Here is a 25,707-nt window from a genome sequence, read left to right on the forward strand (position 1 = left end):
ATTTGCAAGCCGCTCGACCGACCATCCGTATTACTAAATCACCGCCACGGCACCGAGGGCGTAAACAAACAGGGGTGCAACCGCGAGAGCACTTGCATCTCTCGCTGCGAACGACTATAAAGATCCCCCGGGCTACGGCGATGCTCGCCGATTTATTATTTACGGCCATCGGTCACGGTAGAGCACGTCCCGAAAGGAACACGAAGGTTCCCCGCCGTCGTCGGGAGACTCCGACGTCGCCTCGTCAGGAATGAAAAGGGACCCCTAAAATCCGCGTAATATACCGCCAAGGCTCCCCCGCGGACGGATAAAGTGCCCAGCAATTTAGAATCCCAAATTGCGGACGCGGAGGACGTTGTTCCGCCGATCGTAAAGTGGACTCGAAAAGCACCTCGTCAAATGAACCTCCGTGACCGTGACGAACGTCTTACTCGAGTGTTAAGTGTTTTACCGTAATTCCGTAATTACATAATTTCCTTCGACTCGCGTATGCATGTTGATAATAATTCGAAGGAAAATTGCTAACTCGTTGAATTATTTTTCTTCGAGGCTGTCGGTGGGTCCAGACCAGGCCGAGCTCGCTTGGACTTGCAAACCGCGAAACGAATTAATCGACCCTGTTATGTCTATTTTCAGCACAATGTATCGCACCCCTGGGAATGGAGTCTGGCATAATTCCGGACGCCGACATCACCGCGAGCTCGAGCTTCGAAAGCGGAAACGTCGGGCCTCATCGAGGACGGTGAGTATTCCACTTCAAAGGGCACTTCCTGTAATCGAGATACCCAAAAACGCGTCGAAATACCCCGGGACGTGCTTCCCTTCCGGGTCAAAGTTCCATGCCAAAGGCTAACGACGTTTCGATTCCTAACGACGAGGGAGCCTCTCCTCCTTCGTCACGATATTCGACCCTCCTTGATAAATTATTCATAAGCCGAGTATTTAGGTCGCATTTCCAAAATTTCCTGCATTTTCTACATCGGAATGGAATACGGATAACACTTCACTCGGTTCGGGTGATATTCTTAGGTTAGGGTAGGTTAGTTTAAGTCAGGTTTTTACCGCGGGATGCTCGTAATTTATCTCCCGGGCGTTAATAAGGCTCCGGCAGAAGAATTATCCCCGTTTAAGTCATGCAACGAGGAGGACAAAAAATATTTCTCCGCTCAGTCGACGCGTCTTCGGTTTCAGGAAAAGTTCAGTCTCGTCCGTTGTCCCTCGTTAAACCGTTTTCAAGTGCGAGGGGCGTCGTTAGGGGAGCATCGGAGTTTCTGCCCCAGCTGTGGAGTCAACCCTCGTCCATTTTTTTCCTCCTCCAGAAAGAGCGCGATACGTAATCGGGCCGGAGTGAATCACTTCGCAGGGCCGAGGTGGACGATGCCCATTGGTCATTCCGCCGTTTAACGACCCCATCGGGTCCAGGATGGCCGGGGCATAAATCATTCCCTGGCGAGCACTCGCCGTATGCTCGGTTAATTTAAGCTAATTGAAACCCGAATGTGTCCCGAAAAAGGAGATACCGTTTTCCGTAAATACAGCCGCGAGATGGATAAGAGACGGCGCCGTTAACGAGAGAACTCTCGCGTCTCCGACGCCATATTTGGTCTCAATGTTTATTCGTTGCGTTTTCGACGGCAGGTCTTCTTTCTTCGTCCTTTTTGCTCCTCCTCAAAGAGCACGATACCTAATCTTCAGAAAGTGAATCACTCCTCGGGCCAAAGTGGACGTTGGCCACTGGTCGTCGTTTAACGACCCCGGACGGTGCCACGTAAATCACTCTTCCGCGAGCCTACTCGCATGCCTTTAATTCGATCGTACACTGACAATGAGGATTAATGACGCTCCCCAGTCCCGCATTCGAGGACTACTCAATGGGACCTTCCACGAAACCCTTTGGGCCCTACGTGGCCCAATTTCTTCACGGCCCTCCAGGCTTTTCAAGTGTCACGCACAGTTCCCTCGTCACGCGTGGACCGCCCACCTTGAAGCTTCGCTTTCAAACATCCCGAGACTTCGGACTAAACGCGCCGTTTAAAGGTCCCCGATTTATTTGTGGCGATTAACATTGGAGCGTTCCAACGAGACGATCGGTCACCACTTCGAGGGTCTCAGGAAATGGGTCCCAGAGTCCAGGTGTTCTCCAGGTATCGAGGGGTCGCGATACCGCATCCGAGTCCTGATAGGGACACCAGGGAACGATGTTTCCCGATCCTCCTATAGACACAAGGTGAACCACCTAGAGGTGGTGCTTATCACTAGGGTGTAGCGATGAGAAAATTCGGAGCTTTCCTATCATGGATTTGGTCTTGGTCTTGCATTTTCTCATGACCAGTACCCAGGACCGGCGAGCCTGCGAAGCCGAGCAGGGAATCGGATCATCCGAATGCTCCCTCTCTCCGGTCCAGACGGAGAGGCTGGAAACGCCTCTCGGTGGTGATTGCCCAAGACCGGAAGTGGCCGCAGCCGTCACTCGGAGGCAATTTCCAGGGTGCCACCGTGACGCACCCGTTCCGCTCTTTTTCGGCCCAAAGAGGGACCGGAGGTACAGTCGGTCTCTGCTTCGCCAAAGTCTCGGCCGTCTCCTTGCGGGCATAATCGAGCTCTCCGGAGATTTATCGGCGGGCCAGCCTCTTCGGAATGTCTTTGATGCGGACTGTATCAAAGTGGCAGCCAGTTTGAGCTCTCTTAATGGGCTATGAGTTATGGGTCTCGCGTTAGAGCTCCTCGCGCGTTATTCACGCACACGGAGAGGAATCGTTTTATTGCCGAGCCGGCACCTACGAGACCCTGCAGAGACCTAGACGGGGACCAAGAACGGGCCTTCCAGCGGACACAAACGCGCGTTTCGCCTTCAAAGAGGCCACCACTGTCGGCTAAATTTCCGACACTTCACAGAGCCGCTGCACCGTGCTCCTCCTTTTTCCAAGGGGACATTTTTGTCGCGCGGACGCGAATATTTCCCCCCGATATAGGACTCGGGTCGTTTGACACTTTTTCCTCGCACTCTTAAACGCTCCAATTTTCGGGCTGGTGCTCCCTCGGCCCGTAAACTAACGGGGTTTGATTTCACGGTGGACTTTTGTCATACCTTTTTCGTAACGGTCGGTATAATGAATGTACTCGGACCGGTGAACGGCGGAAGCCGGGGCGGCTCGGGGCGATTCGTATTTCTGCATTTCATGGCCCCGACGGAGCCTCGTTTTCGATTCCAAAGAGGCAGATGAGGAGAAACGGAGGACCGAATACAATGAACCTCGGATCTTCGTCCCCGGCTGCGAGCCGAGTCGGGTGGCTTCATCTTTAATTCATGTCATCCGGCCCTTCGTCCCGGATCGACGAATTATATTTTCACCTGGCGTTCCCTCCGGTAATGTGGCGATTCCGCGCGTTGCCGAAGTCCATTACGGGATTACACTCGGCTTTCTCGTAATAGGAAATAGGCTCCCTCTGTTCTACCTAGGTACGGTCATTAAATAATAAACGAGGTGGCGTAACTTCGTTATCCTGGCCATCGTCATCAGTGCCAGGGGTACCCGAGGAGTAGCGACGTGACGAGTTGGACAGCTTATCAGTTTACTCGAATTAAAGAAAAAAAAAAAAAAAATACCAACTCGAGTTTGGACTCTATTCAATTGATCCGCGTAGCATATATTTCCACGTTTCCACCCGTTCTGGCCAAGAAACGTTATCACGCGTGTCATAATCAGCCCGGTCCCTAATTTTTTAATTTTTTCCAGACTTCGCCAGGAAAGTCACGGAGGTGCCTGGTGCCCCAAACAGCAGATCACGACCGATCCTAGGGAGTGGCTGGAGGTTGATCTCCACACCGTGCACATGATCACAGCTACCGGTACCCAGGGTCGATTTGGGAACGGCCAGGGTGTGGAATTCACCGAGGCCTATTTTCTGGAGTACTGGAGACCCAACATCAGGAACTGGGTCCGCTACCAAGACGTACGAGGACAACAGGTAAGCCGACCTCTCCATGGTAGCCATCAAAGTGGATCTCAATGGGAACCTGAAGTCCCAGCTCCATCCTTGGTTGGACATGCCTCCTTCCCGAAGACGTTGATATACGCGAGCCGTAAAGGCACCTTTCTACAGAAATTCCCACGACACGCGTATTCGTTAGACCTGACCTCAGTTTTATGCCCCGGGTGTTATTATCCAAGTTTAACGAGTAATGGAGAAAGTCCTTAAATGAGGATCGGTGGAGCTCGACCGGTGATGGTGAAATTGATGGTGAAATTAGCGTCGGTTTGAAATTGGCGTTTAGAAGCATCGCGTCGGTTGGAAGTAGCCACTCCTGGGGCAAGGATCGTGCGATCTCTTGATCGTATTGCGTACTAATGACGCATTGAACTATGAGTAACGAAGAGCTGCGTACGACGACCAGCGACTCGGAGACGTCGGGCAGGTCATTCCTTCTCCCACTTATTTCATAATAAATGTGCATTTCAACCAGGAGTATACATGAATAACGAGGTGGCGGGACAAACGGAAGGCCCGAGAAATGATTGGAGCCTTTGAATAACAAGATTTGGCGACGAGTCTGGGGAAAGATGGCGTGTGGGACATTTGAATAAGAGGCGGCGATAAAAATGGGTGGGACTAGGGAATTCTTCCCCATTGTCGGTGGTCGGCGATTTTATTCCGCTCTTAAGAGGAACCAGAACGATTGCTACCATTTCGCGGGTGGAGGGCGAGGATGAGTGCACCAAGGGAACATTTGGATGATCAATGGGAACCCTGGTCCTATTTGTCTGATGGTAGGGCCCCGGTCGACGATTTCGCTATAAGGGATGGAGCGGTTTAGAGCGATTCCGAACATCTTGAGAAAGTCGATGGCGGATCCATCTTCGATGAAGGGGAACCATTCAGGGTCGGAAGGGACGTGGAATCGATCGACGACCCGTGGCCTCCTTGTCAGAATTCGTGCGTGGTCCCTCCACCCCGTGGGGTCGGGGGGTGCTGGGGGTGGAAATAGAGGCTTCGTCAAAAAAGCCTCCTGCGAGGCGGCGGGGCTTCCTTCGAGTCAGAATAGAAGGGAAAGGTGGCTGGCAGCTTATTTGTATAGGAGGTCGGATCAATAAAATGAGGGAAGGTCGTCTCGCGTGCACGCGAGTCAGACTAGGGGGTTTCGCCTTACCTTGCACGCCTGCCAACCCTCACCTGGCCTGGAACACCCCGAAGAACGGCCGAAAAAAATATTCCCAGAAGCCGAGTCGAAAAAGGGCCATCCGCGCAGCCCGAATAAGCCATCGCGAGGTCCTCGTGAGAATCGATCGCTCTCCCCATCCTCCAAAATTTACCCCCGTAAACCGATTTTTCTACATTTTCTTTTTTTCTCAAATTCAATTCCAATTCCAGTCACCCCAAGGATTCTCCCTGGAGTATCGAAATATTTCTTGGGTACTGTTCCAAGAAATATTTCTCTGGCTCGATGTAACATTTTCGTTCCCGGTGCAGTTGCAGTTGTCAGAAAATCCCCGCCCATGAATAAGTATTTAAATCGACCGCGGTGATTACGGGAATTATGGAAATGCGCGTGATTACACGGTTTACGAAATGCCAATCAACCCTTTTAAAGAGCGGGCTGGCTCGGTTTAACGATTCCTCAGAGCCGGCGCGTGGGCGTAAAAGAGGCTGGCACCTCGGTAGGTGTAAGTAGGAAGGTAAAGCTAGGGATTCTCTCCGAAGGACTATAATTAAAGAAAAGGACGGCTCTCGTCTCCTGCGTCCTTATCCTGGCTCGATCTTCCACTAACGACATCCAAGGCTCACCTTCGGGGTCCGAGGCTCGAAGGCGCGAAAAGTGTTAAGCTCCTGGGTATTGGTGGCGATGCGAGTCGGCAACCCAGGGTGGAGGTGGTCCCCCGTGTATTTCGCGTCCCTTCGCAAGTAATACGCACAAACGCACAATGCGCATTAACATAAAACATGGGCGTCGGCCCGATGGACCGCACCTTCTTTCGTGATCAGCGGACGGCGGGAAGAGCGGACAAGGCGCCGTTACTTATTTAATTTACTCGACACCGAGGGCGCCCTGCATTATGCGCCTGCATAAAGGAAAGTGCAGTTTATGGCCCTTTTAAAATTTCGGAACACCGTTTAAAGAGGTTTCGATTTAAGTACGGGTCGAGATATTTAATACTTCGGGGAGAGTGAGAGAAAGATAGCGATTTGCTAATTATTTGAACGGATTCAAAAGTCATTTTGCAGTCTCGTTTATTTATTTTACACGCCTGGCGAGAATGTCGCGTCACGTGCGATCGCGGCCAACTTCTCGAGTCTCGAAACAAGTAATTAAAACCGAGGGTCCACATTCGTCGCACTCGGCCCGCTGGCTGTTAAGGTTTCATTAAAATATTACCCTGGTTGTTAGAGTTTGGCAGGCGAGAGGAGGCCGCGGGAAACTACAACTCATTAATTCCTGTATCCGGTGAAAATGAAAACCGACGAAACGCGAGTCTGGCGTAGCGAGTTGAGATTTGTTTGCCCGGGGGACCCGCGAAAAACGTGGAAACTCGGTAAACTCGTAATTCGCCTAGGATGCCGCAAGTCCTGTCAAGTGCAACGTGCACCCTTAAAAATGATTCGCCATCGATAAAGAAATATCACTGAAATTAGCGAAGCCTAAAAAAATTCCCTCCTCGCAATTGATACTATTAGCGTAGATAGCGTAATTTAGGTTAGACATTAGATAAGAATTTTCCCTCTCGTGTAACATATCTCGTGGATTTTACTAAGCCTCTCTGAGAATTCGAAGGAATTTTCAGTCAGAGAAGTCGCCGGTCCAGCCGGAGGCTGCTGGAAAAATCCTCTCCGATTTAAGGATGGGCGTGGCGTCGCGGCCTCGTTAATTCCCGTATCCAGTGAAAATGAAAACGAGAGGGGAACGTGCCACTGGCGTTTCGAGTTCGGGATTTGTCCGAGCACTCGGCCGAGTGGCGAGAAACAAGGGAGCGCTGTCGCGGCGCGTATAATTTAGGACCAATTATATCGAGCCGTTATAGCCCGTCTAGAGAGTGGCCCGGACATACCCCGTACGTGGAAGTACAAGTCCCGATCCCGCCTGTAAAAGTGCACCAACACGGGTGTCCCCGATGCACCTATGCGCTTACAGGTGCACCCACACGAGATCGACGCTCGAGAGTCGGCGACGCGGAGAGGTTCGCGCGTCGTCGACAGGACTCGCGTAGGAGGGAAGATAAATATTGAGATTGCTGATTTCCTTCTTTTTCCCCCATTTTTTTCCCCCACCCCCAGAGACGTCGTAAATGACTCGAGGAGACGTTACGGCTTCCTCGATCGCCATCTTCCTCGAGGTTGACACCCCCTTCCGCCCTCGAGTCATCTTGGACGGTCTCCTTGATTTATGCGGAAATTGACTCGAGTCACGCTCGGTTTGTAGGGTTTGGGACTGGTTCGAAATTAAAGGAGTCCCTGGAAACGAGACACGTCGATTCCCGATCGGTACCCTCTGATTGGGAATATCGGCCCAGCCCGATCATTTGGGGATGACTGCGGTGCACTTTATTCCCTCGAATTACGCAGTCAATCGGTGATTTACCGCGTTTAAGTCAATTCGCGATAAACGGCCGATTACGCGGTTCCTCGTCCCGATGGGTACCCTTTTTCTTATCAAGGATCGACGAGATTTCTCCTCCCTCCGGTATTAGTGCGGAGTTAGAAGTGGAGTTATATTCGCCGGTGGGATGGGATCGTTCGATTATTTCTCGAGATATCGGCTTAGTTATTTCGGAATTAAAAATAATTAGGGAGTTTCGGCTACCGAGGTATGTGGACACGAGGTAGACTGGCTGGTAGGGAAGGTCCTAGCCATTTTTATTCCCCAATCAAGACTAATGAAGTGCAGGACCGAGTTTCGGGGTCCTCGGCATTCCCGACAGATGTTCCCGTCAGCGTTGGACCTCCTAAAGAAAACGTTTATTGCCTGTCTCCGAATATTTGTAGCCGAAGGCGGATCTTAATGGGCATGTTTAATCTCGTGTAAATTTCCCCCTGAGAATCTCCTATAAAGAAGAGGCCTGACCGCTTACTCAATCGGCATTAGAAGGGGGACCCGACAATCTTTGCAGCTGATCGGTAACGGACATCTCATCGCTTCGTGATAAGATATTTAAGAAAATGGATAAGGAAATATTTAGACCGTCTCCAAGATACTTTCCACTCCAAAAAATCTCCTGACTTCATTTCCAAGCCTTAGGGAACCCTCCGGATCCTTAAATCGCGAACAAGGAAGGAAACATCAAAGGGAACCCTGTCCATCCCAAAACATCCACCGTCATCCTCAGAACCCAGTTTATAGCCCCAAGCTCAGTCCACTGACTGTTAATTTCCAGCGTCTGTATTTTCTAACCCTTTCCTCGTCAATTTTCCACCTAGCTGTATGTTCCACCTGCAGAGTCAGGAAGAGGAGCCATCAGCAGGCTCATCGAGTGGGGCCGAGGTTGGTCGATCATTCCCTCGATACGACATTCCACGGGAGCCTCGCTAGATCCAGGATCTCCCGATTTATCGGCAGGACGGATCGACGAAATTCCTCGAAGGTGTCGAATAGAAAGTCCTCTCCCTCGGAATTCTCGGGGTCTTATTCCCTCGTCCTCTAATAAGCCACCGTGACGACGTATAAGACCGAGCCTTCCTACCCACCTAGGGAGTCCACGTCGGCGAGTCGTGTTCTCACAACTTAGCCGGTGCAGCGTGACCGAGATCTGGAACGATCGTGATCTAGCGATCGATTCCCGCACACACGCCGGGGTGAATTCTCACGTGGCCCGATGGCGGACGCTCCCTCGAAAAAGGCGAAACACACCGGCGTGTGTGTCCGTGCCCGTAGGAGCGACTCCTCGCGTGTCCTCACGCGACATCATTAACGCCACTGGCTGACGGGATTTTATTTATTGCTCCTGCCGACGGGGACCACCGTGAAATCCTGGGCCCGATCCTCCAGGACGAACGGCGAACACTGCAGAGCGGGCCACACACTCGTGAACTGGAGATGGTTTCTCTTAGATCATTAGAAATAGTGAAAATCATTGTGAAATCCGTGCGGATCGAGGAAACTAAAGCTGCAGGGAAAGTCTGGCCGTGCATTAATGGGAAACGGTCTCACGTAGATCTGCCGGGATCGGGCGGAATTTTTTTGCCGGCAATCTACGCGCGGAAGTTACCCTCCTGACGTATCCCACGCATCTACGAAGAGGGAGCCACAGGGAATCCCAAGTAGGCCTCACGCTTAGGCCGAACTGCAGATCGCACGTGTCGATGTGGTCGCGGATCTTAGGACACCCAACCCCGATCCGATTCCTGGTGACCTTTCCCAGGAGCAGACTGGAAGAACTAAGCTAAACCTACTTGCAAAAGAAATCCAAGTCCTGGGACCGTCGATCCCTATCATGTGTCACCATCCCAAAAATCCCACATCCTAGCCCTCTTTGATCGTGGTCCACACATCAGGAACCCGATTTTTTGCCAGGTCCCCGTCTTCACGTCGTGCCGTTTCTTGTTTCAGGTGATCAAGGGCAATTCGAACACGTACCTAGAGTCGAAGCACGACCTGGAGCCCCCCATCTGGGCCAGCAAGATCCGCTTCCTCCCATACAGCTACCATCGGCGAACGGTCTGCATGCGTGTGGAGCTATACGGCTGCCCGTGGAACGACGGCATCGTGTCCTACTCGATGCCCCAGGGTGACAAACGCGGCAACCGGGAGTTCTTCGACGCCACCTATGACGGCTACTGGGACGGGGAGCTGCAACAGGGTCTGGGCCAGCTCACGGACGGCAGGACCGGTCCGGACAACTTCAAACTGGGCCATTACGACGAACGAGGCCAAGGTTGGGTGGGCTGGAGGAACGACAGCAGGTCGGGTCATCCCCTGGAGATCAAGTTTGAGTTCGACCACGTCAGGGAGTTCTCCGCGGTGCACATCTACTGTAACAATCAGTTCACCAAAGACGTGCAGGTGAGGACTCGGTGCACCTGCAGGGGCTTATTACACCCACGCATCTATTTCCACTTAAAACGTGGACCTTGAAGAATGGTCCCAAAGGGGCGCCAAGTATGGCAAAAGGGCAGAGGAAGTTTGACAAACTGGTGCAATCTTCCTCCCAATCGTGGAGTTCCTCTTCAGGGTCCCAGATGATTGATCTTCCAGGTTCCAAGTGGGCTCGTTAATTTTCCAGAGCTCCGAGTAAATTCCAAGTTGAAACGAGAAGTGCAGCTGGGTTGTATCTCCCGTTGGCAGGTCTTGCAGGACTTTTTCCTATTTTTTCTCGAGAGGGGGGATCGATACCACCGGGACGAGTCCGAGAGAGATCCATCCTCGGAGTGGTCCCGCAGTCCCAGCTCCCTCGGAGGGGCGAAGTGGCTCGGAAAGTTTGGGGGAAATCCGTGGAATCTTTTATCCGAGAGGGAGTAGGTATCCGGAGTCCACTTCGCCACGCCCAGGCGATGGCGGGATCGATTTTGCAGTTGCATAATTTCGAGAGGACCTCGGGGGGAGGAACGGCCGCCGAGGAGTGACGCTGTCGGAAAAGTTCTGATTTTCCCTGGCCTCCTCCACCCCACCCGTCCTCGTTCACGGGTGATTTGCGGGAGGAAAATTGGCGGGTCTTCGCTCGCCCTAGGGGGTCTACTGCCTTGAAGAAGAAGACCCCGGGGGTGGGTTCTCCACCACCTGCGCCAAAACTACCCCAAAACTCGACCGGAAAGAAACAACCGAGAATCATCGGACTCGAAGACTCGAGTGAACCAAAGAGTCCCTGGAGAACTAGGTGGCGAATTTTTGGAGGGGGAACCACCCCGTTGGGATTTTGGGGAAATACCACACGGGGTTTGGTGAAAGAAGCTGGGGAAAAATCTCCAGCATCCAGTTCTCGCGTCCGGGTTTCGTTTCCTACCAACTGGGGTGGGAGGTGTGCGCGACAATGCGCGACGCTTATCCGCGGGGGGTTCCCGGGGGCTAGGGGTCCAGAGGGCAGGGTGAAAATTTTCCGGGGCATTCTACATTTCATAATGGCTCGCGAAACACGAGGTGGTATCAAGATTTATTTGAATGGAGCGCCTCATTACCCGGCTCCGCAATTGTATGGCCGAGCGGCCGGGTAGCCAAGAGGGGTTGCTCGCTGTCTCTCTCTCTTTCTCTCTCTCCCCCCTCACAATGGCGGCGCGCTGAAACGAGCACGAGGAGGCTGAGTGCCGGGGCCAGAACGAGAGAAGGCGACCGGCAAATACGCGTATTCGGATACAATACCGACAGAGTCTCGGGACCAACCCCCAGGAGCTGCACCCCCGCGAGAGTCTCCCGCGACCTCTCCTCTTCCCTCCATTAACGAGAGGAGGGTCGTGCACCCTTGTACAGATAGAACACGTTGCTGAAAGACTGTCGACTTCAAAGCTTCCGTGGCCTTGCCAGCCCTTGCAGCTTCGAAAATCATTAGGATTCACCCTGCACCCTTAGATACCTGGTGCTCTGAAGAACACCCCATTGGATACGGGGATGAGCGAAATCGGTCTTGGAGTCATAACATTGGAGTCTTTCTCTTGAAAGTCGATGTTCCTCCTTTCGCAAAAAAGACCACGGCCCAATTTACTCATCACCGTCCAGGTACCAAGACGCGTATTCTAGAGGGCCATCCTGAAGAGCTCGACTTAGCTGGTCCCGCTTCTTTGAAGATCATCTGGGAATTCATTAGGAACCTTCCTCCTTCGGGAAGGGTTAGCTCCCAATCTCTGTTCCACGATCTACGTACCCACATCCGTCAGATAGTCCCGGGTTCTCTTCGGCAGCGGGGAATTTGCATTTCGAGAATGCCCTTTGGAACTCGTTAAAGATGGGTGCTGGAGATGATTATCGAAATCGTCGAGGCGGTGCCTGCCGGGCGCAAGGTGGATCTCTTCAGCTTCTCCTCGTGTTCGCAGGTGTTTTCCGTGGTCAACATCCTCTTCAGCGTTGGCGGACGGTACTACACGGGAGACCCCATCGTATATTCCTACGTGGAGGACAGGATCTTCGAAACCTCCCGGAACGTCACCATCAAGCTTCATCATCGCATCGGGAAGTTCGTCAAGCTCAGGTTCTCCTTCGCCTCCAGGTGGATCATGATCAGCGAGATCACCTTCGATTCCGGTAAGTGTAGATCTGGATCCAACTTGATTTGGGGGAAACAGCTGATCGGCGATCTTCCCGTTCGTTGCACCGAATCGACGCTCCCCAAAGTGAGCCCTCTCTGTACGTGTATCTGGAATGCGCGTAAAGGGTATCGGTGCATCGGCGATTGCAATTGCGATCCGACATTGCAATCCCGGGGAGGCATCGCGGCGATATTGCTGAGCTGACAAGGTAACTCTGCCACGTGCTTCCGAAATTAAATTCCACGGTTGTGGGCCACTTTTTCGGGACCCAAATGCAGTTCTTACGGTGCAGATGCACAGTCTTTTGATCCATATCCGGATCAGAACCTTTTTTATAGACTGCATATTTACGTTGTTAAGTTTGAAACTTTTCGGTACACCCAGTTCTGAGACCTCTTTGACATGGCTTTCGTATCACCTTAAACTAGATTTTTTAGACTTCTCTTCTCCTTGAAAATGTCTCCCCATTATTCCTGAGGAAGTTGAATTAAAAAGTAAAAATTCATTCCGGCTCCATTCTGAGACGTCCACCAGGACCCGGAGTGTCCCATTTCCGGGCACGCCATCAACACCCACGTTCCTTCTCGTTGCAGACGTTGCCCACGGGAACTTCACCCCGGAAGTCCCACCATCAACGGAGGCGCCTCGTCTTCGAGATCGAAATTCTGCCCGGGACACGCCGCTCCAGGCGGAGGTCCCCGTGTCAACGGCGAAACAGGACGACCCAACCTACATGGCGGTGATAATCGGAGTCCTGACCGCCGTGATCCTGCTCCTGGCAGTGGCGATCTTCCTGATAGTGTCTCGTCACCGGCAGCGAAAAAATTTCGCGAGTCCCCTGAGCGCGAAAAATTCGATTCCCACGGGGAACCATCAGCACTTGTCTCCAGAATCTGCCTATGGGACCACCGAGAAGGACCCTTCTCTGATGACCTACAGGGTGGAGGAACTCGACGACCGCTACACCGGGGCCAAGCTGACCACTCTACCTCGCGATCTGAACGATCGACTCCTGGGGGACGTCCGGCTGGACGAGTACCAGGAACCCTTCCACGACAAGTACAGAGAACCTTCGCATGCCGCCTACTATGGATACAGTACCGTGGTCATCGATAATAAGGACCTACATGACAATATCGAGCAGTCGGGTAGGTACAAGGTCCTCCTAGGATGTCCTGATTCTAGGGTCTGGTTTGCGAGTCCAAATTTTGGATGGGGAATGAAAAATCTTTCAGGCAGAAGAATCATTGAATTTTTAACTGGAAATCCCATCAGCTGATCTGGGAATTTTCCAATCAATCGGTCTTGGGTCGAGAATGCGTTTGCAGGGTCTTCTCTTCTGCTTGCAGATGCAACTTATGACTACGCCGTGCCCATGCCAGTGCCTAGTGTAAGCAGCGACCAGGATAGCGTCTTCTCCAAGTCCTCGTCCAGAGGAAGTGCAAAGGTGGGTGGATGAATTTTACTTAATCTCCAGGAATCCGTCCCACTTGCGTTTCATTCCCACGCGGACATCTCGACGAGTCCTTTCAGCTTGTCCTAGACAGGACCTTGTCTAACGAACCCACGCGGGTGCTTCAGGCGTGCTTGCAGAGCTTTTTTCCACCACCTCCACCGCCCATGAGTGCACCTCCTGTGAGAGGATCCAGCAACCTGACTTATTCGAGTCCTCCGAGTCCTGAGCCCATCTGCGAACGGGAACGTCGAGGGAGCAAACGCCGGGAACACTCTCTGCACAGATATGCGTAAAGAGGGAGCAGAGTCCTGTGCCATTGCCCGCGGGACCTGGTCCTGGAGCCAGAATGTTCCCACAGGACGGAGGATCCGAGTGACGAAAGGAAGGGTAAGCTGATATCCTCCGCGCCGACTCGTCTTGTCACGAGTTATCACAAGGAGGTCCCAAAATTCGTCTGGACTCCTTCGAGGTCCTGTCAGGATCAGTCTCGCTTCTCCTTCCGAGGAGGACCCGAAGAGAACCGAGGAACACAAATCGGCATATCAGTTAGCGAAACGTCCGGTCCAGCTAGCGTCGAGCTCCCGGAAAATCGAAATCGCGAAAAGTCGGAGCTTTTCTCGGAATTTATCCTTTTACCTTGAAAAGAAATTAACTTTCAAGGACATGCGAACCCTAAAAAATAACCCTTCGCTAATAAAAACTCAAACACTAAGTAATGGTGAAATTTCATTGAAAAATCGACAGATCGCGTTGTTTAATCATTTTTGGAGAATTCAAAGGTTGAGATGCTTGGACGAAATTCGGGGGAAAGCTCTGGACGTGGATTTTTCCTAGTTTCGGTCTGCGCTTTATTTTCGGAGGTCCCTCTGCGAAGGGAGCCGCGCGAAGGATCGATCGGGGTCGGCGAGGACGAAAAAGGGGAAAATCAGGGAAAAGTCGAGGAAGAGGGAGACGGGCGTTCTCTCGGCCTCGTCGATCGTCAACCAACAAGACTGACATCGAGTAAATATTAAATGAAGTCCCCGGAAGGATAAATTCGAGCGCCGAGGACTGGGACGTGAAAGAGGAGACGCGCCTGGGCCGTCTATTATTTATTGCACAGCGCCACTAACGAATTTCCCTATTCGGTTTTTATTATCCTCCCTTCCTATCGTTTCCTCGTTTTCTGTTTTTCTTTTTTTTATTATTTATAGTTAGGTCGATATGCACACGCGTCGCATAAGGACGAGATAAGGCGAGAGGCGCGCACACGTGTAGATACGTCACATAAGCCTGTACACATAACCTAACTTTATTTCTCTATATGCGTGTATATTTCCACCGACATCGCCTTCATGCAACGAGGAAATCGAATATAATTCGTAAAGAATCGACAATACAGGGATGAGACTACAATAATTCGAGCGGAGGGCGTAGAAATCGGGACTAAGAGGCAGGGACAGGGGGGGGATTAATTGAATATTAATTCGACTATCTGTACGATATTACGCGAGTACCATTGTGATAAGCAGGAGGGGGGGAGATAAACGAGGTTACCGCGCTCTATTTAAACTCTATATTAATCCTATTTAACGCGGGTCGGGCTCGTAAGGACGACCCCCCGCGAAGACTGGGCTCGCAACACTGTCACTGTCACTGTCACTGTCGCTGTCGTCGGGATGACGACTTTAGCTTTTAAACAAACGGACTTTCGGTATGCACGCCGTCGATGCCGCCGATTTAGCTTGTAAGGATGACCAGAGAGACAACCGACGCCTTGTAATCGGAGATCGATATCGAGCCCTAATCGAGAATTTTGCACAATAGTCGCGGTTCACCGAATTATTTTGAAATAAGTACCATTTGGTATGTCGAGTAATTGCGCGGGTTAAACACGGAAATTTGCACTTTTATACACTTTTACAGGATAAAGGCAGGCCGACCCCGAAAAGGGCGCACCTGATATAAAATGCGTAATTTCATTTTCCAAGGTACATGTCGCACACCTTTCGCGTATATTTATACGACTCAATGCACAACTAGCGCACCTCGGCCCTGGGTATGGTAAATGTAAATCCCCATCTCTGATTACAGTGCGACGGTTCGCGACTCCTCGATAAGCCGCGTCGTTCTCGCGAGGTCGGATCGCCGCTCCTCTTCGGGTAATAAATATATCGACGCAATAAAGGAGAGGGCCCGTCCCGGGTTTCTCGGAGGGCCCGGGAGGTTTTACAATAATTCCGAGGCAATAAACTCGAAAAATGACGAGACAGCTCGGAAGGCCGCGCCGCGGTTTTTCGCGGGACTGTCGTCGTCCTCCCATCGGTTATCGCCTCGTCAAAAGCGGAGAAGCGGAAATACCGAAGGCATATTTAATTTTCTCCCGAGAGATGAGGTCCCCAAAAATCGCCTGAAAAAAATACCGACCTCTCAATCAATAATTCCGCAATAAAATCGAAACCGCGATTTCCTAGGGGAAAAAAAAAATCAGGGCGATAGGAACGACAGAGGAAATGTTTCTTCCGGACGAGGCTTAATGATGTCACTTGTAGAATTATTAGATACCGAAATGACTCGCGGATCTCCAGTTCTCGGCCGATTCGTGCACCCTAGCTTCGAGGTCACTTCATACTCGATGTACACCGGCGTCGCAACGCGCGTATAATTACACCCCTAAGAGCGATCGCGGCGCGCAGAGTAAGTCCCTAAAGATTTACGATTAAGGGATAAATCTTGGCCGGGTTCGCTCTCTCGCGTCCACGCCGAAAAGATATACGCCATGACGGGAAGGGCGTAAAAGGAGGACGGGAAGGGAGTTTTCCCGCCCGGAGGAAAATCCTGGAGAAAATGCCCGCGCACATCCGTCCGCGTAAATCATGCTCGCTGGACCGCGGATGCTGCGTTTTGACTTGGAGAAATATGGCCGCGAGTCCGCCGGCTGAAGGGAATTCGCATCTTTTATTCAGCAGTGTGCGTACGTACTTATGTACGAGCAGCTGCGAGGAGGGGGAGAAAAAACGAGGGGGCCACCGCGAGGCAAGGGAGGAACCCGCGTTATCGACTCGCCGATGCACCGACGTGCATCTCGGCCTGTCACGTGGGTGCCCGATGATGAAGTTCCGTGCATTATCAAGAGCCAGAGTCGCTGGCATTGACCAAGGGCTCTTATCGATCGAGACATGTAAAAAGCAACGATCGATCACCCGTAATTGTCGTGATATCTCTATAATTATCGGTGAAAATGCTGATAAAGAATCCCGCGAGGTCGTCGAATATATGCACTTGGTGATTTCCGAGCGACGTTGCGGGGGGTCTCGGAAAATGCTTGCGCTGCTTAGCGGGTGTCTAATCAGGTGCACCTTATGCACTTCCGCTTCCGCATAGGAGGCGACACCGAGAGGTGCAACGTCGCCGCGAAGGCGCGATATGCATAATCAGGGCGACTTGGTCACTGATTGCGCGATTCTGGTTCCATGACTCTCGTTTCTCGAGGCGAGAGTCGACACGGTGTTCCGGGAATCGATCGTCATGGGGAATGGTAATAATAACCATAGGTCACGTGGTCGCTGGTGCAAGGGACCGAAGTGCATCCATATGCACCCGACATTCCGGCGCAAATTCGAATTTCGTGAAATTCCAGCTCGCCCAAATTTTTCATATGCGTGGATCGCTCGAAAAAAGAACGGATGTAAAAAAGCCATGAAAAAAGTCACCTCACTCGAGAAACACCATAAAACCCGATCGAGCTCCAATTTCACGGCAATTGAAAACCCAGAAGACAATCTCAAGTCGATTAAACTCCTCAGCGACAATTCGATTTTATTCTTCTAGTGTTTTATATCGCGATTCCATTACACGGTACGACAAGCGCACTATCTTAACACCTCGGCACACAATGCGAGAAGGAAATAGAAAGTTTCGTCAAAACGGAACCGACGAAAGAAGTTTCCCCGTGTCGCAGACGCACCTGCGAGCGGACCCTTAACAATTAATAATTAACGTTAAGCGACTCGTGGCAGTCTCCGGACGAGCGAGGCTCGTTACGGGGATGTTTAATTGCGGAGTATTTAATTTAGATCGATATTGGGTCGCGCATGTGGAGGAAAAAAAATAAATGAGAAAAAGAAAAGAAAAATATGGCGACCCGATCGCGAGTACGGCACCGGCCTAACAAACTGTAGTATTCGTCGACGTCCCGTCAACGTCCCGTCAACGTCCCGTCGACGTTCCGTCGACGTCCCGGGCCCGAGGTATTACCACGTATTATTTTTCACACTGTACATAACGATGTAATTTATGTAATGTTACATTGCGCGCATTCGCGCCCGGGATCCAACGTGGGACGATCGCGGCGGGTTGTACATAATTGTATGATAATGCGAGAGGGGGGGCAGCGGGGGTGCCGCCATGTGTAATTACGCAGTGTGTACCGGATGCATATTTGATATTTGTGTGCCTGTATTCCTTTTGTATGCTGTACCGAGAATAGCGGAAAGAAAAAGAGGGCGCGCGCGCACGTCCGTGTCTATTTAGGGAAATCATTATATTACGAGGAGCTGCGCCGCACGGGCGTGCGCGTGCGCGGCAGCGGATTATATATATAGGAGAAAATACGAGTATCAGTACTGTACACATCAAATTATTTGTCCGAGCGATGGAAAATAAACTTTTAGCGAACTGAAGCTGTAACGAGGTCTCTGCTCAATTTCGCGACCCCTCCGACCCTCCCCAAAGCGCTCGATTATTATTATCATAGTTTTTTTGACAATTGCAGAACCATTACCCCTTTATGGAAGACCGGTCGAAATTCAAGGTAAGATTTTCCCGGATGTTTCCGTGTTTGTAGCCGGATCGTTAACGCTTCGCTGTTCGGAGGTCACCCCGAAGAGTGGGGAAGAGGAGAGGAAGAGGATGTTGAACAACCAACGGGCTCGTCGTTATTCGTTGCGATTGGTTCGGCGAATTCGAGCCTCTCTCGAAACGTTTGTCTCCTGAACCGAGCGCGCCGTCTTTCCACGTCGTTAAACGGCGCGACGCGTTATGGGAGTGCGTGAAAAGAATGGGAGGAACAAGGGGAAATATCGGAAGGAGTAGGACGAGGAAATGCCGGAATAAAGGACGGCAAAGAGTCCCTCTCTCCTTCCGTTTCCCCGGCAAATTAAAAAGAAACTCGCGGAAAACTGCGCCTTTCCTCGTCGGCGCTTGCGAGTCATTAAAACGCCGCCGCCATGCCGGGCTATTAGAATGACAAATAACGTAGTTGACGCTGCCAAATGAGTGCGACGAGACGGGGGAAGAGGGTAGTTCACTTCGCGAGACTGGCTGCTCGACCTAACCTCTTCTCTCGCCTTGCTCCTCTGCGCCATCAGTCACTCCGGAAGCCCCGCGGCCGCCATCTTGGAGAACCCGTCTTTTCAGGGCTGCAGGAAACAGGGAGCTCTTGATAGTTTATGGTTAATCCGTTACCAATTAATTGTCTCCCTCCTCTTATTACATGAAATTAGTACGCGTCGTGATTAGAGCTGGGAAAAATTGCACTCTTTCGAGTGGCCGATAAGACCAGCAGGAACGTTGACAATCCGCCGGCGCTCCGATGACATTGCGTGACACAAGTCATCGTCTGATTGCGGCTTACGGACAATGCCGGGTAATGTTGCGCATTGTTGCGCAATGCCATTGCGACGTTACACAATTGCAGTATCCGTCCGCACCGCGGCCGGCGATAAGACCGGCTCGGCGGCAAATTGCGAGCAATTTGCGAGCATTTTGCTATCCGAGATGACGGTCGAATTATTTCGACGTCGAAGTGCGCGTCAATAGGAGAGATCATTTGCAATGATGGATAATTGGCTGCTGGTCTCGGTCGCACCCCTTTATAGATCATTCTCTAAGTCGTCGTTATCTTTGATACCGATTTTCTCAATTACTGTTCCAAAATCCTTTTTACCAGCTGCAAAAGACTGCGCCTCCAATCCGCGATACCCCCTTTCGAAATTAGCCGATTCGGGGCATTACACCCCCTAATTTAACCGCTCCCCAGAACTTCCCCTCGCCGTGGGAATACCAGCTAACGCTCTTACGATGGTCCAAGTTTAATTTCACTTGCCCCGAAGTTGGCCGAACTTCTAATAAACCGTCATTATTCACGAGCATCAAATTAGTGCCGAATTAATGTTCGAGCGCGTCCTGCCGAAACTTGCGATCGTTCCCCCTTCGGACAAATTCCTGCGCAATATTCCGAAATTCCAAAAATTCCTGACGTTCCGTAGGAAATCTCTGAGTCCTAAGGGAATTACCAAGACTTTGGTGGGACTGTTTCCAGCGTCTACTAATCTACTTCTTCGACGAGGAAAGAAAACAAACCACCAGGAAAGTAGTCATCCATAAGGGGGTTAATCGAAAGAATTCCCGAAATTCACTGAAAATCCCATAATTCTCGAAATTCACTGCGTTTCGAGGTCCTGCAGTACTTCAATGGAGCCATTCCTTAGAAGTCCTTCCAACATCCGGTGCAAAAAAATCCAGTCCAAGGGGCTCTCTTTTGTGCCTCGTCAGCTGCTGCGCTGTTCCGCGCTGGCGCCGATTATCACCCCGATATGGGGCGGCAGGGTTAGGGTTAAGGATCTCCCGAATTCGAAGGGGGGCCATGGTGCCCAAAGTCGACCAAAGTGCCAGACGTTACGGCGGAACTTTCGCCGACCGGATGCGTGCTCCCGGGGGTGCGTCGCCAATTGCGCCCGGTACGAATTCCGTGCAGATCCCGAGGGTGGAGGCGCCACTTCGGGGAAGCGATCGCATTCAACCGAAGGGAAGGTCTTATGGGGGCAGGGAAAATATCGCTCGTTTCTTAGAAATACAGCACGCGCCGTCGACGCGAGGGGGCTGCTTCTGGATCCAGGACTAATGAGCCGGGAAGAAAGGACGCCCTGATTCGGGATTCGGGAGAGGCTCCAAGTGCGCGGGGCGAATCCTCCATCGAGTGCCCATAAAAACCCCGACACCTCCACAAGCGTCTCGATTCAACCACCATACGATCCCCATTCACTGCAGCTCCGAAAAATCCACTCCAGAAAATACCACCCTATTCTTAATCAAGTAATATTTTCTGTCATAAATCGATAGGGCAGTATTAAACGAAGGGACGTCATTAACGAGATATAACACGAAGGAACATTTAAAGCCGAGATTGATGCGATTTGAGGATCTCGTGGCGGCGCGTAATTGACGATCCCATTGGCTCGATTTAGCCGCGCATCGGGGGCGTAAAAAATCGGCGATTTTCCGAAGGGGACGCCAGGCGTCATTTAGTCCGTCGGCGTCGGCGCGTGCCACGTCAGACGTACGTCTCGAAGACAAATTCCTCTTCCCGTCGCGGTCCCGACGAGGTCGACGGATCGTTAAGGCCGCGCTTCGGCCTCCCCTTTCCGAGCGCCTCGAGTTGCGGGGGCGTGTTTCGCGATTTATTTTTACGCCCGAGATGCGCAGCTGTAATTGCTTCAGGAAGTCACTACTCAGCGAGCATGCCCGCTATTTTGAATATTCCCGCGGGACCCGGTGCACCAGGAGCACCGTTTAGGTCTGGACCGAGCGCAAAAAATCGCACCCCGACAGCTGGCCGCTCATAAGTTCCGCGACTCCTCAGGGGCGAAGGCACCCTTTGGATCTCGGTCGCGATCAGCTGGATTTACGCCGTGATTATCGCCTCTTCAGGGTCTGCCTCTCTGATCTTTCGGGCCCCGTTAATTGTCCGGGATCAAGGATTCGCCGCCTTGAACTTGGCGAACGCTCTTCTCGTCGACTCAACTCGGTGCAAACGACCCACTTCGTCATTCCTGGCGTGCCGACCAAAACACTACGAGCCTCTATTTTTCCTTTTTATGGAAATGAGAAAATGTAAATGTGAATTTATTTCCCCTTGTCGAGCTCCAGGGTTCGCGGACCCTGAAGAGCTAAGAAGGGTCCCCGGGGCAACACGAGTGACCGTCTAATGAAATAAACGTCTCCTCGAGCAGTGTTTGGACAATCGCTCGGTAATTGACTCGTCGTGGGGGTCGAGGGGGGTATCTATTGGCTCCGTCTCTTTTTCGACATGTAAATAGGGGAGCAGCTGTCAGAAACAACGACGCCTTTCCGCGGGTTGCCTGGCAACGAGTGTTGCAGGGTTTGTCAGGCGTTTACGAGCGAGTGCCAAGCCGACGAAATTGGCTCGCTCCTCTCCGTTTTGTTCCGTTCTTCAGGCACTTCGAGTTCCGTCGAGGAGCCTGAAGAGAGCCGTCGAGTGCCACGAAATGACGTGCCACCGGGCCAGCTGGCTGGCTAAATTATTCGCCAGTCATTGGCCATCCTTTTAATCGGCCAATTGACGTTGTCAATTTTAACCCGTCCCATGATGGACGCTGAAGACTTTCAAGAATTTCCGGGAATTTGTCGCGGCGATTTTAATCCTGCCTTGGCATCCTGCGACGAGGCTCGATAAAGGATCTCCTAGGACTAGCGACTCGCGTTTCGAATTCCCACCTCGAGGATGTGTCGACATCCTCGCCGGCGGACACGTAGCGGGAAATCGCGTAGACGCGCCGACGTCGACGCAGCATCCGGTGTCGCGGCGGTCTCCGCGAATATCCGCACGCGGAACAATGTGGAGACGGTCATTGCCGAATTACTATTCATAGCGCGAAGTGAGAGGAAGGTCCGGGATGTAGGTGACGGGCAAGATGTCGAGAAGGACTGGGCCGTTGAGAAAGATCTGCATTTCGAGTCGAGCCCTCCACCCTGACTCCGTCTTCTGGCAAACATCAGGAAATGAGTTTTACCGTCGTTAAAATAAAATCAACAAACCTACCATCCCTTTAAATAATCAATAACACTCGTGCATGAATTTCCATATCCTGATTATACTCTGAAATTAATCGATCTCGGAATTTTCGCGACTCGGAGAGATGCATCCGCGAGATGGTTGAAACGTTTGAAATTCTGGACCCTGGCCTCCCTTCCTGGTATTTTTCGGGAGGCAAAGGGGTGGACGATGGAAGACCCGCCGGAGAATAACGCCCTTTACGGACCATCGAACTTTATATGCGAGAACCTGGGGATAAATCGTGGGAATTACTAAATGTGGAGGGTTTAACGCCCTCCGACTCTGTCCCGCCGGTTTAACGCCCGCCCCAATTTCCTCGCGAATCGTGATTGCGAGTTGCGGCCGATATAAAAATTTTATATCCACGAGGAATGGCTTCTAGGTGCGAGTCCGTTGGGACAATTTGTCGATGGGACGAGGAGACACTTCGATGTGTGGACCGATCGACGGCTTTGAGATATTGCGCGGTATCGAGAAGAGACGTGGCTCACGACATCGACACGGGTGCGATGTCGGTGTTCATGTAAAACACATCGTACATGAAATTCCGGAAATTGGGAGGAGACCCCGAAGAAAGGGTTCCCAAAAAAAAATCGAAAATTCATGGATCATTGTAGGAGCACCGATGACCATCGAAGAAATCCATAATTAATCGTTTATAATTTTCTTTTCTCATAGGTTCTGTGAGGATTTTTTATGCGTTAATGTTTTGTTACGTTTATAGTAATTAATTGGAAGTGACATTTTCCCGGTGTACAAGTTTTAGGCCGGGGAGCGAAGGGGGCTTGTAAGCAGGGCTTACGAGCTTGTAGCAAAACTCGAGCACTTTATGTATCCTGTAAATTATCCACTTTACGAAGGAAAAGTGATGACTCGGGGCATAACGCAGGAGTAATAACTGTTCGTTTGATAGAATACGATTCGTCGTGACGGACGCATTCCAGAGATCGCTGTAAACGTCCTGCCGCAGCGGAAAGGTCCAACAAAAGGACACGCGGAATGATTTCCGCGAAATCCGAGGTTTCGTACGCACGACCGAATGCCGAGCGTTCTCCAACATGGCGCCTCCGGACTCTACTTTCACGTGCATTACCGCACTAAAGTGCGATATTCATTCCACCGCCGACAGCTCCGGTCGGGAATAAATTCACCGCTCTCATAACGCGTAAACATTTTAGGAAAATTCGCCGACAACGACCACGACGCTTCCCAAAACGCGTTCGACTCGTTTCCGCGGCGAACTTATAAAAAGCATTTTGCCAAAGAGCTCTCCGCGCAATCCGGAGATAAATGATGCACGGTAATTCGGGCACTCTGCGAAATGCATTAAATTATTTGCTCGGATTGTTCGAGCCGCTTTATGATTTTACGCGGATTAGAGGGGACCGGACGTGGGGTTCTCATGATCCGTCAAAGCGATTCGGCATTATTCAATGAAACGCGATATCAAGGGAGGATTACGACGATGGATCATGGGAAGTCTAAATTGATCGTTGCAATTTTTCAACAAATCGATCAACAAATTTTTCCCCTCCCCAGCGTCGCAATCTTTCCGAAGCCTTGAGTTCCCACAGGTCGGAGTACCTTCTCTATTTATTAAGTAATAAATTATTTCCAGCCCACCCCCATTTCTTCTCGGGTTTACGTAATTTCCTACGACTCGGTTAAGCACGTTCTGTACAGAAAGTAACCGAATAAAGGCAGCCATGGTTCACCCTCCTTTGTAAACCCGTGTACACCCTGGAGGGTTAACAAAAGTCAGTCCTAGTTAGTCTGGGGCGGTCGTAAACTCGCGTGGACTTCTCGAAGGTTCATTAATGGTTCCGACGACGCACGATAAGGTTATCGGTGGATCGAGGTCGGCGATAAATCATCCCCGGTCGGACATGTGCAAACACATGCCCCGGCATTCGGCGACGGGAGGATTTACACGGAGGGCGCGAAACCCATAAAACTATCGTTACTATGAAGAGCGCCCCAAGAGGGAGCGAGCGATGCCGAAAAGGGGCGGAGAAAGAGAGTAGGAGACGTCGAGGAAGTTTAAGGCCGACCCTGAAGAAGGTCACCTCGACCTGGTCTCCGATGAGTCCGTAAACTTTTCACTCGAGATCCAGAGACCTCCAGGTCGCCGAAATGTCTTTGGGTTAATAGCTCCCCTTGAGGTCGGCCTCTTCCTTGATTTACGAGAACCGAACCCTGAAATCATAACGCAAAAACTACCGGCGGATTTTTTTTTGTATAGGATAGACCATCTGAAACCAGTCACTTCGACTAGTCTCGATAGATCCAGTGTTAATAAAAAGAATAACCCCAAAGTCGGGGGAAAATTAATTTAAAGAAAATTAAATACCGCTACTTTTACTCCATCTAAAGCAGCTCTCGAAAGGGATGGGAATTTTTACCGGAAACTGCGGATTTGTGGAGGAATTTCCGGGTACCTTGGAATCGTTGCTTCCTCTTCAGCATTTCCCTACGACTTTCTAGGTCCCCATCTTTTCCTGGGCCGTAAAATATGCGCTCGCCCACCGCTGGGAGCTCGAGAAAGAAGTGGGCGCCGCGTTCCACTTACTCGCATAATGCATACATTTTCGCGGTGTTTCCGAGTAAATATTGAAATATTTCCTCGGGGGAAGTCAGGGGAGGAGACGGAAGACGCGGCTGCAGCTGCGAGGAACCTCTAGAAACTCTAAATAAAGCCGAAGATCAAAGACAGGTCTGGGAAAAAAAATCTTCGGAACGCGTCTTGTCCGATGCCAACTCAGTTGTCACTTTACGGTGTCGCGAGTGATGAGAATAAAATTGCGAGCTTCAATATTTAAGCCCCCATGAGACTATGGCCGTCGATCCCCCCTAAAAAATGAAAGAAAAAATTCTAGGAGTATCTTGAAATTTATGCAGCAACCGTACATCTCGCGATCGGCATCTTTCGATGCTTTTGAATTAATTTCAACTCTCCACTCTAAAGACGTACTCGAAGAGGAGTCTTGACGAAACCCCTGGCGGTGGAATTACTCGTCGGGGCGGATTTGGGCTCTGCCAATTTCCCGAGATGCCATCGAAGACGTCATATCGTCTTCGGGTATTGGCCTAAGTGTTTCGGGTCGGGTCTAACTTTTCGAGTACACAGACGAGCCGGGATCCCTCCCCTCGAATCCGCCCATGATCTAATTTGCAGTCCCCTGCTCGACTTCGGGCGATTTGGGAGAGCCCTCCGTGACCAAGACTGACAATTTGAACCAGGATCCCTTCTTCG

General features: G+C 51.3%; 1 protein-coding gene across 1 annotated transcript in view; it reads left to right on the forward strand.

Annotated features, from left to right (window-relative positions):
• LOC105699176 (discoidin domain-containing receptor 2) overlaps window positions 1-18,269 on the forward strand; it is a 78,897-nt gene extending 60,628 nt beyond the window's left edge. Inside the window, exons 4-10 of the mRNA XM_012423976.1 lie at window positions 637-742; window positions 3,738-3,969; window positions 9,539-9,991; window positions 11,950-12,157; window positions 12,756-13,310; window positions 13,512-13,609; window positions 13,744-18,269. Of these exons, the coding sequence (XP_012279399.1) occupies window positions 637-742; window positions 3,738-3,969; window positions 9,539-9,991; window positions 11,950-12,157; window positions 12,756-13,310; window positions 13,512-13,609; window positions 13,744-13,911 (1,820 nt within the window). The 3' untranslated portion in view covers window positions 13,912-18,269. The remainder of the gene's footprint in view (window positions 1-636; window positions 743-3,737; window positions 3,970-9,538; window positions 9,992-11,949; window positions 12,158-12,755; window positions 13,311-13,511; window positions 13,610-13,743) is intronic.
• The last annotated feature ends 7,438 nt before the right edge of the window (window positions 18,270-25,707 follow it).

Source organism: Orussus abietinus, unplaced genomic scaffold (assembly GCF_000612105.2).
Source record: "Orussus abietinus isolate OABI.00-Male unplaced genomic scaffold, Oabi_2.0 scaffold3, whole genome shotgun sequence".
In the NCBI taxonomy this organism is placed as follows: domain Eukaryota; kingdom Metazoa; phylum Arthropoda; class Insecta; order Hymenoptera; family Orussidae; genus Orussus; species Orussus abietinus.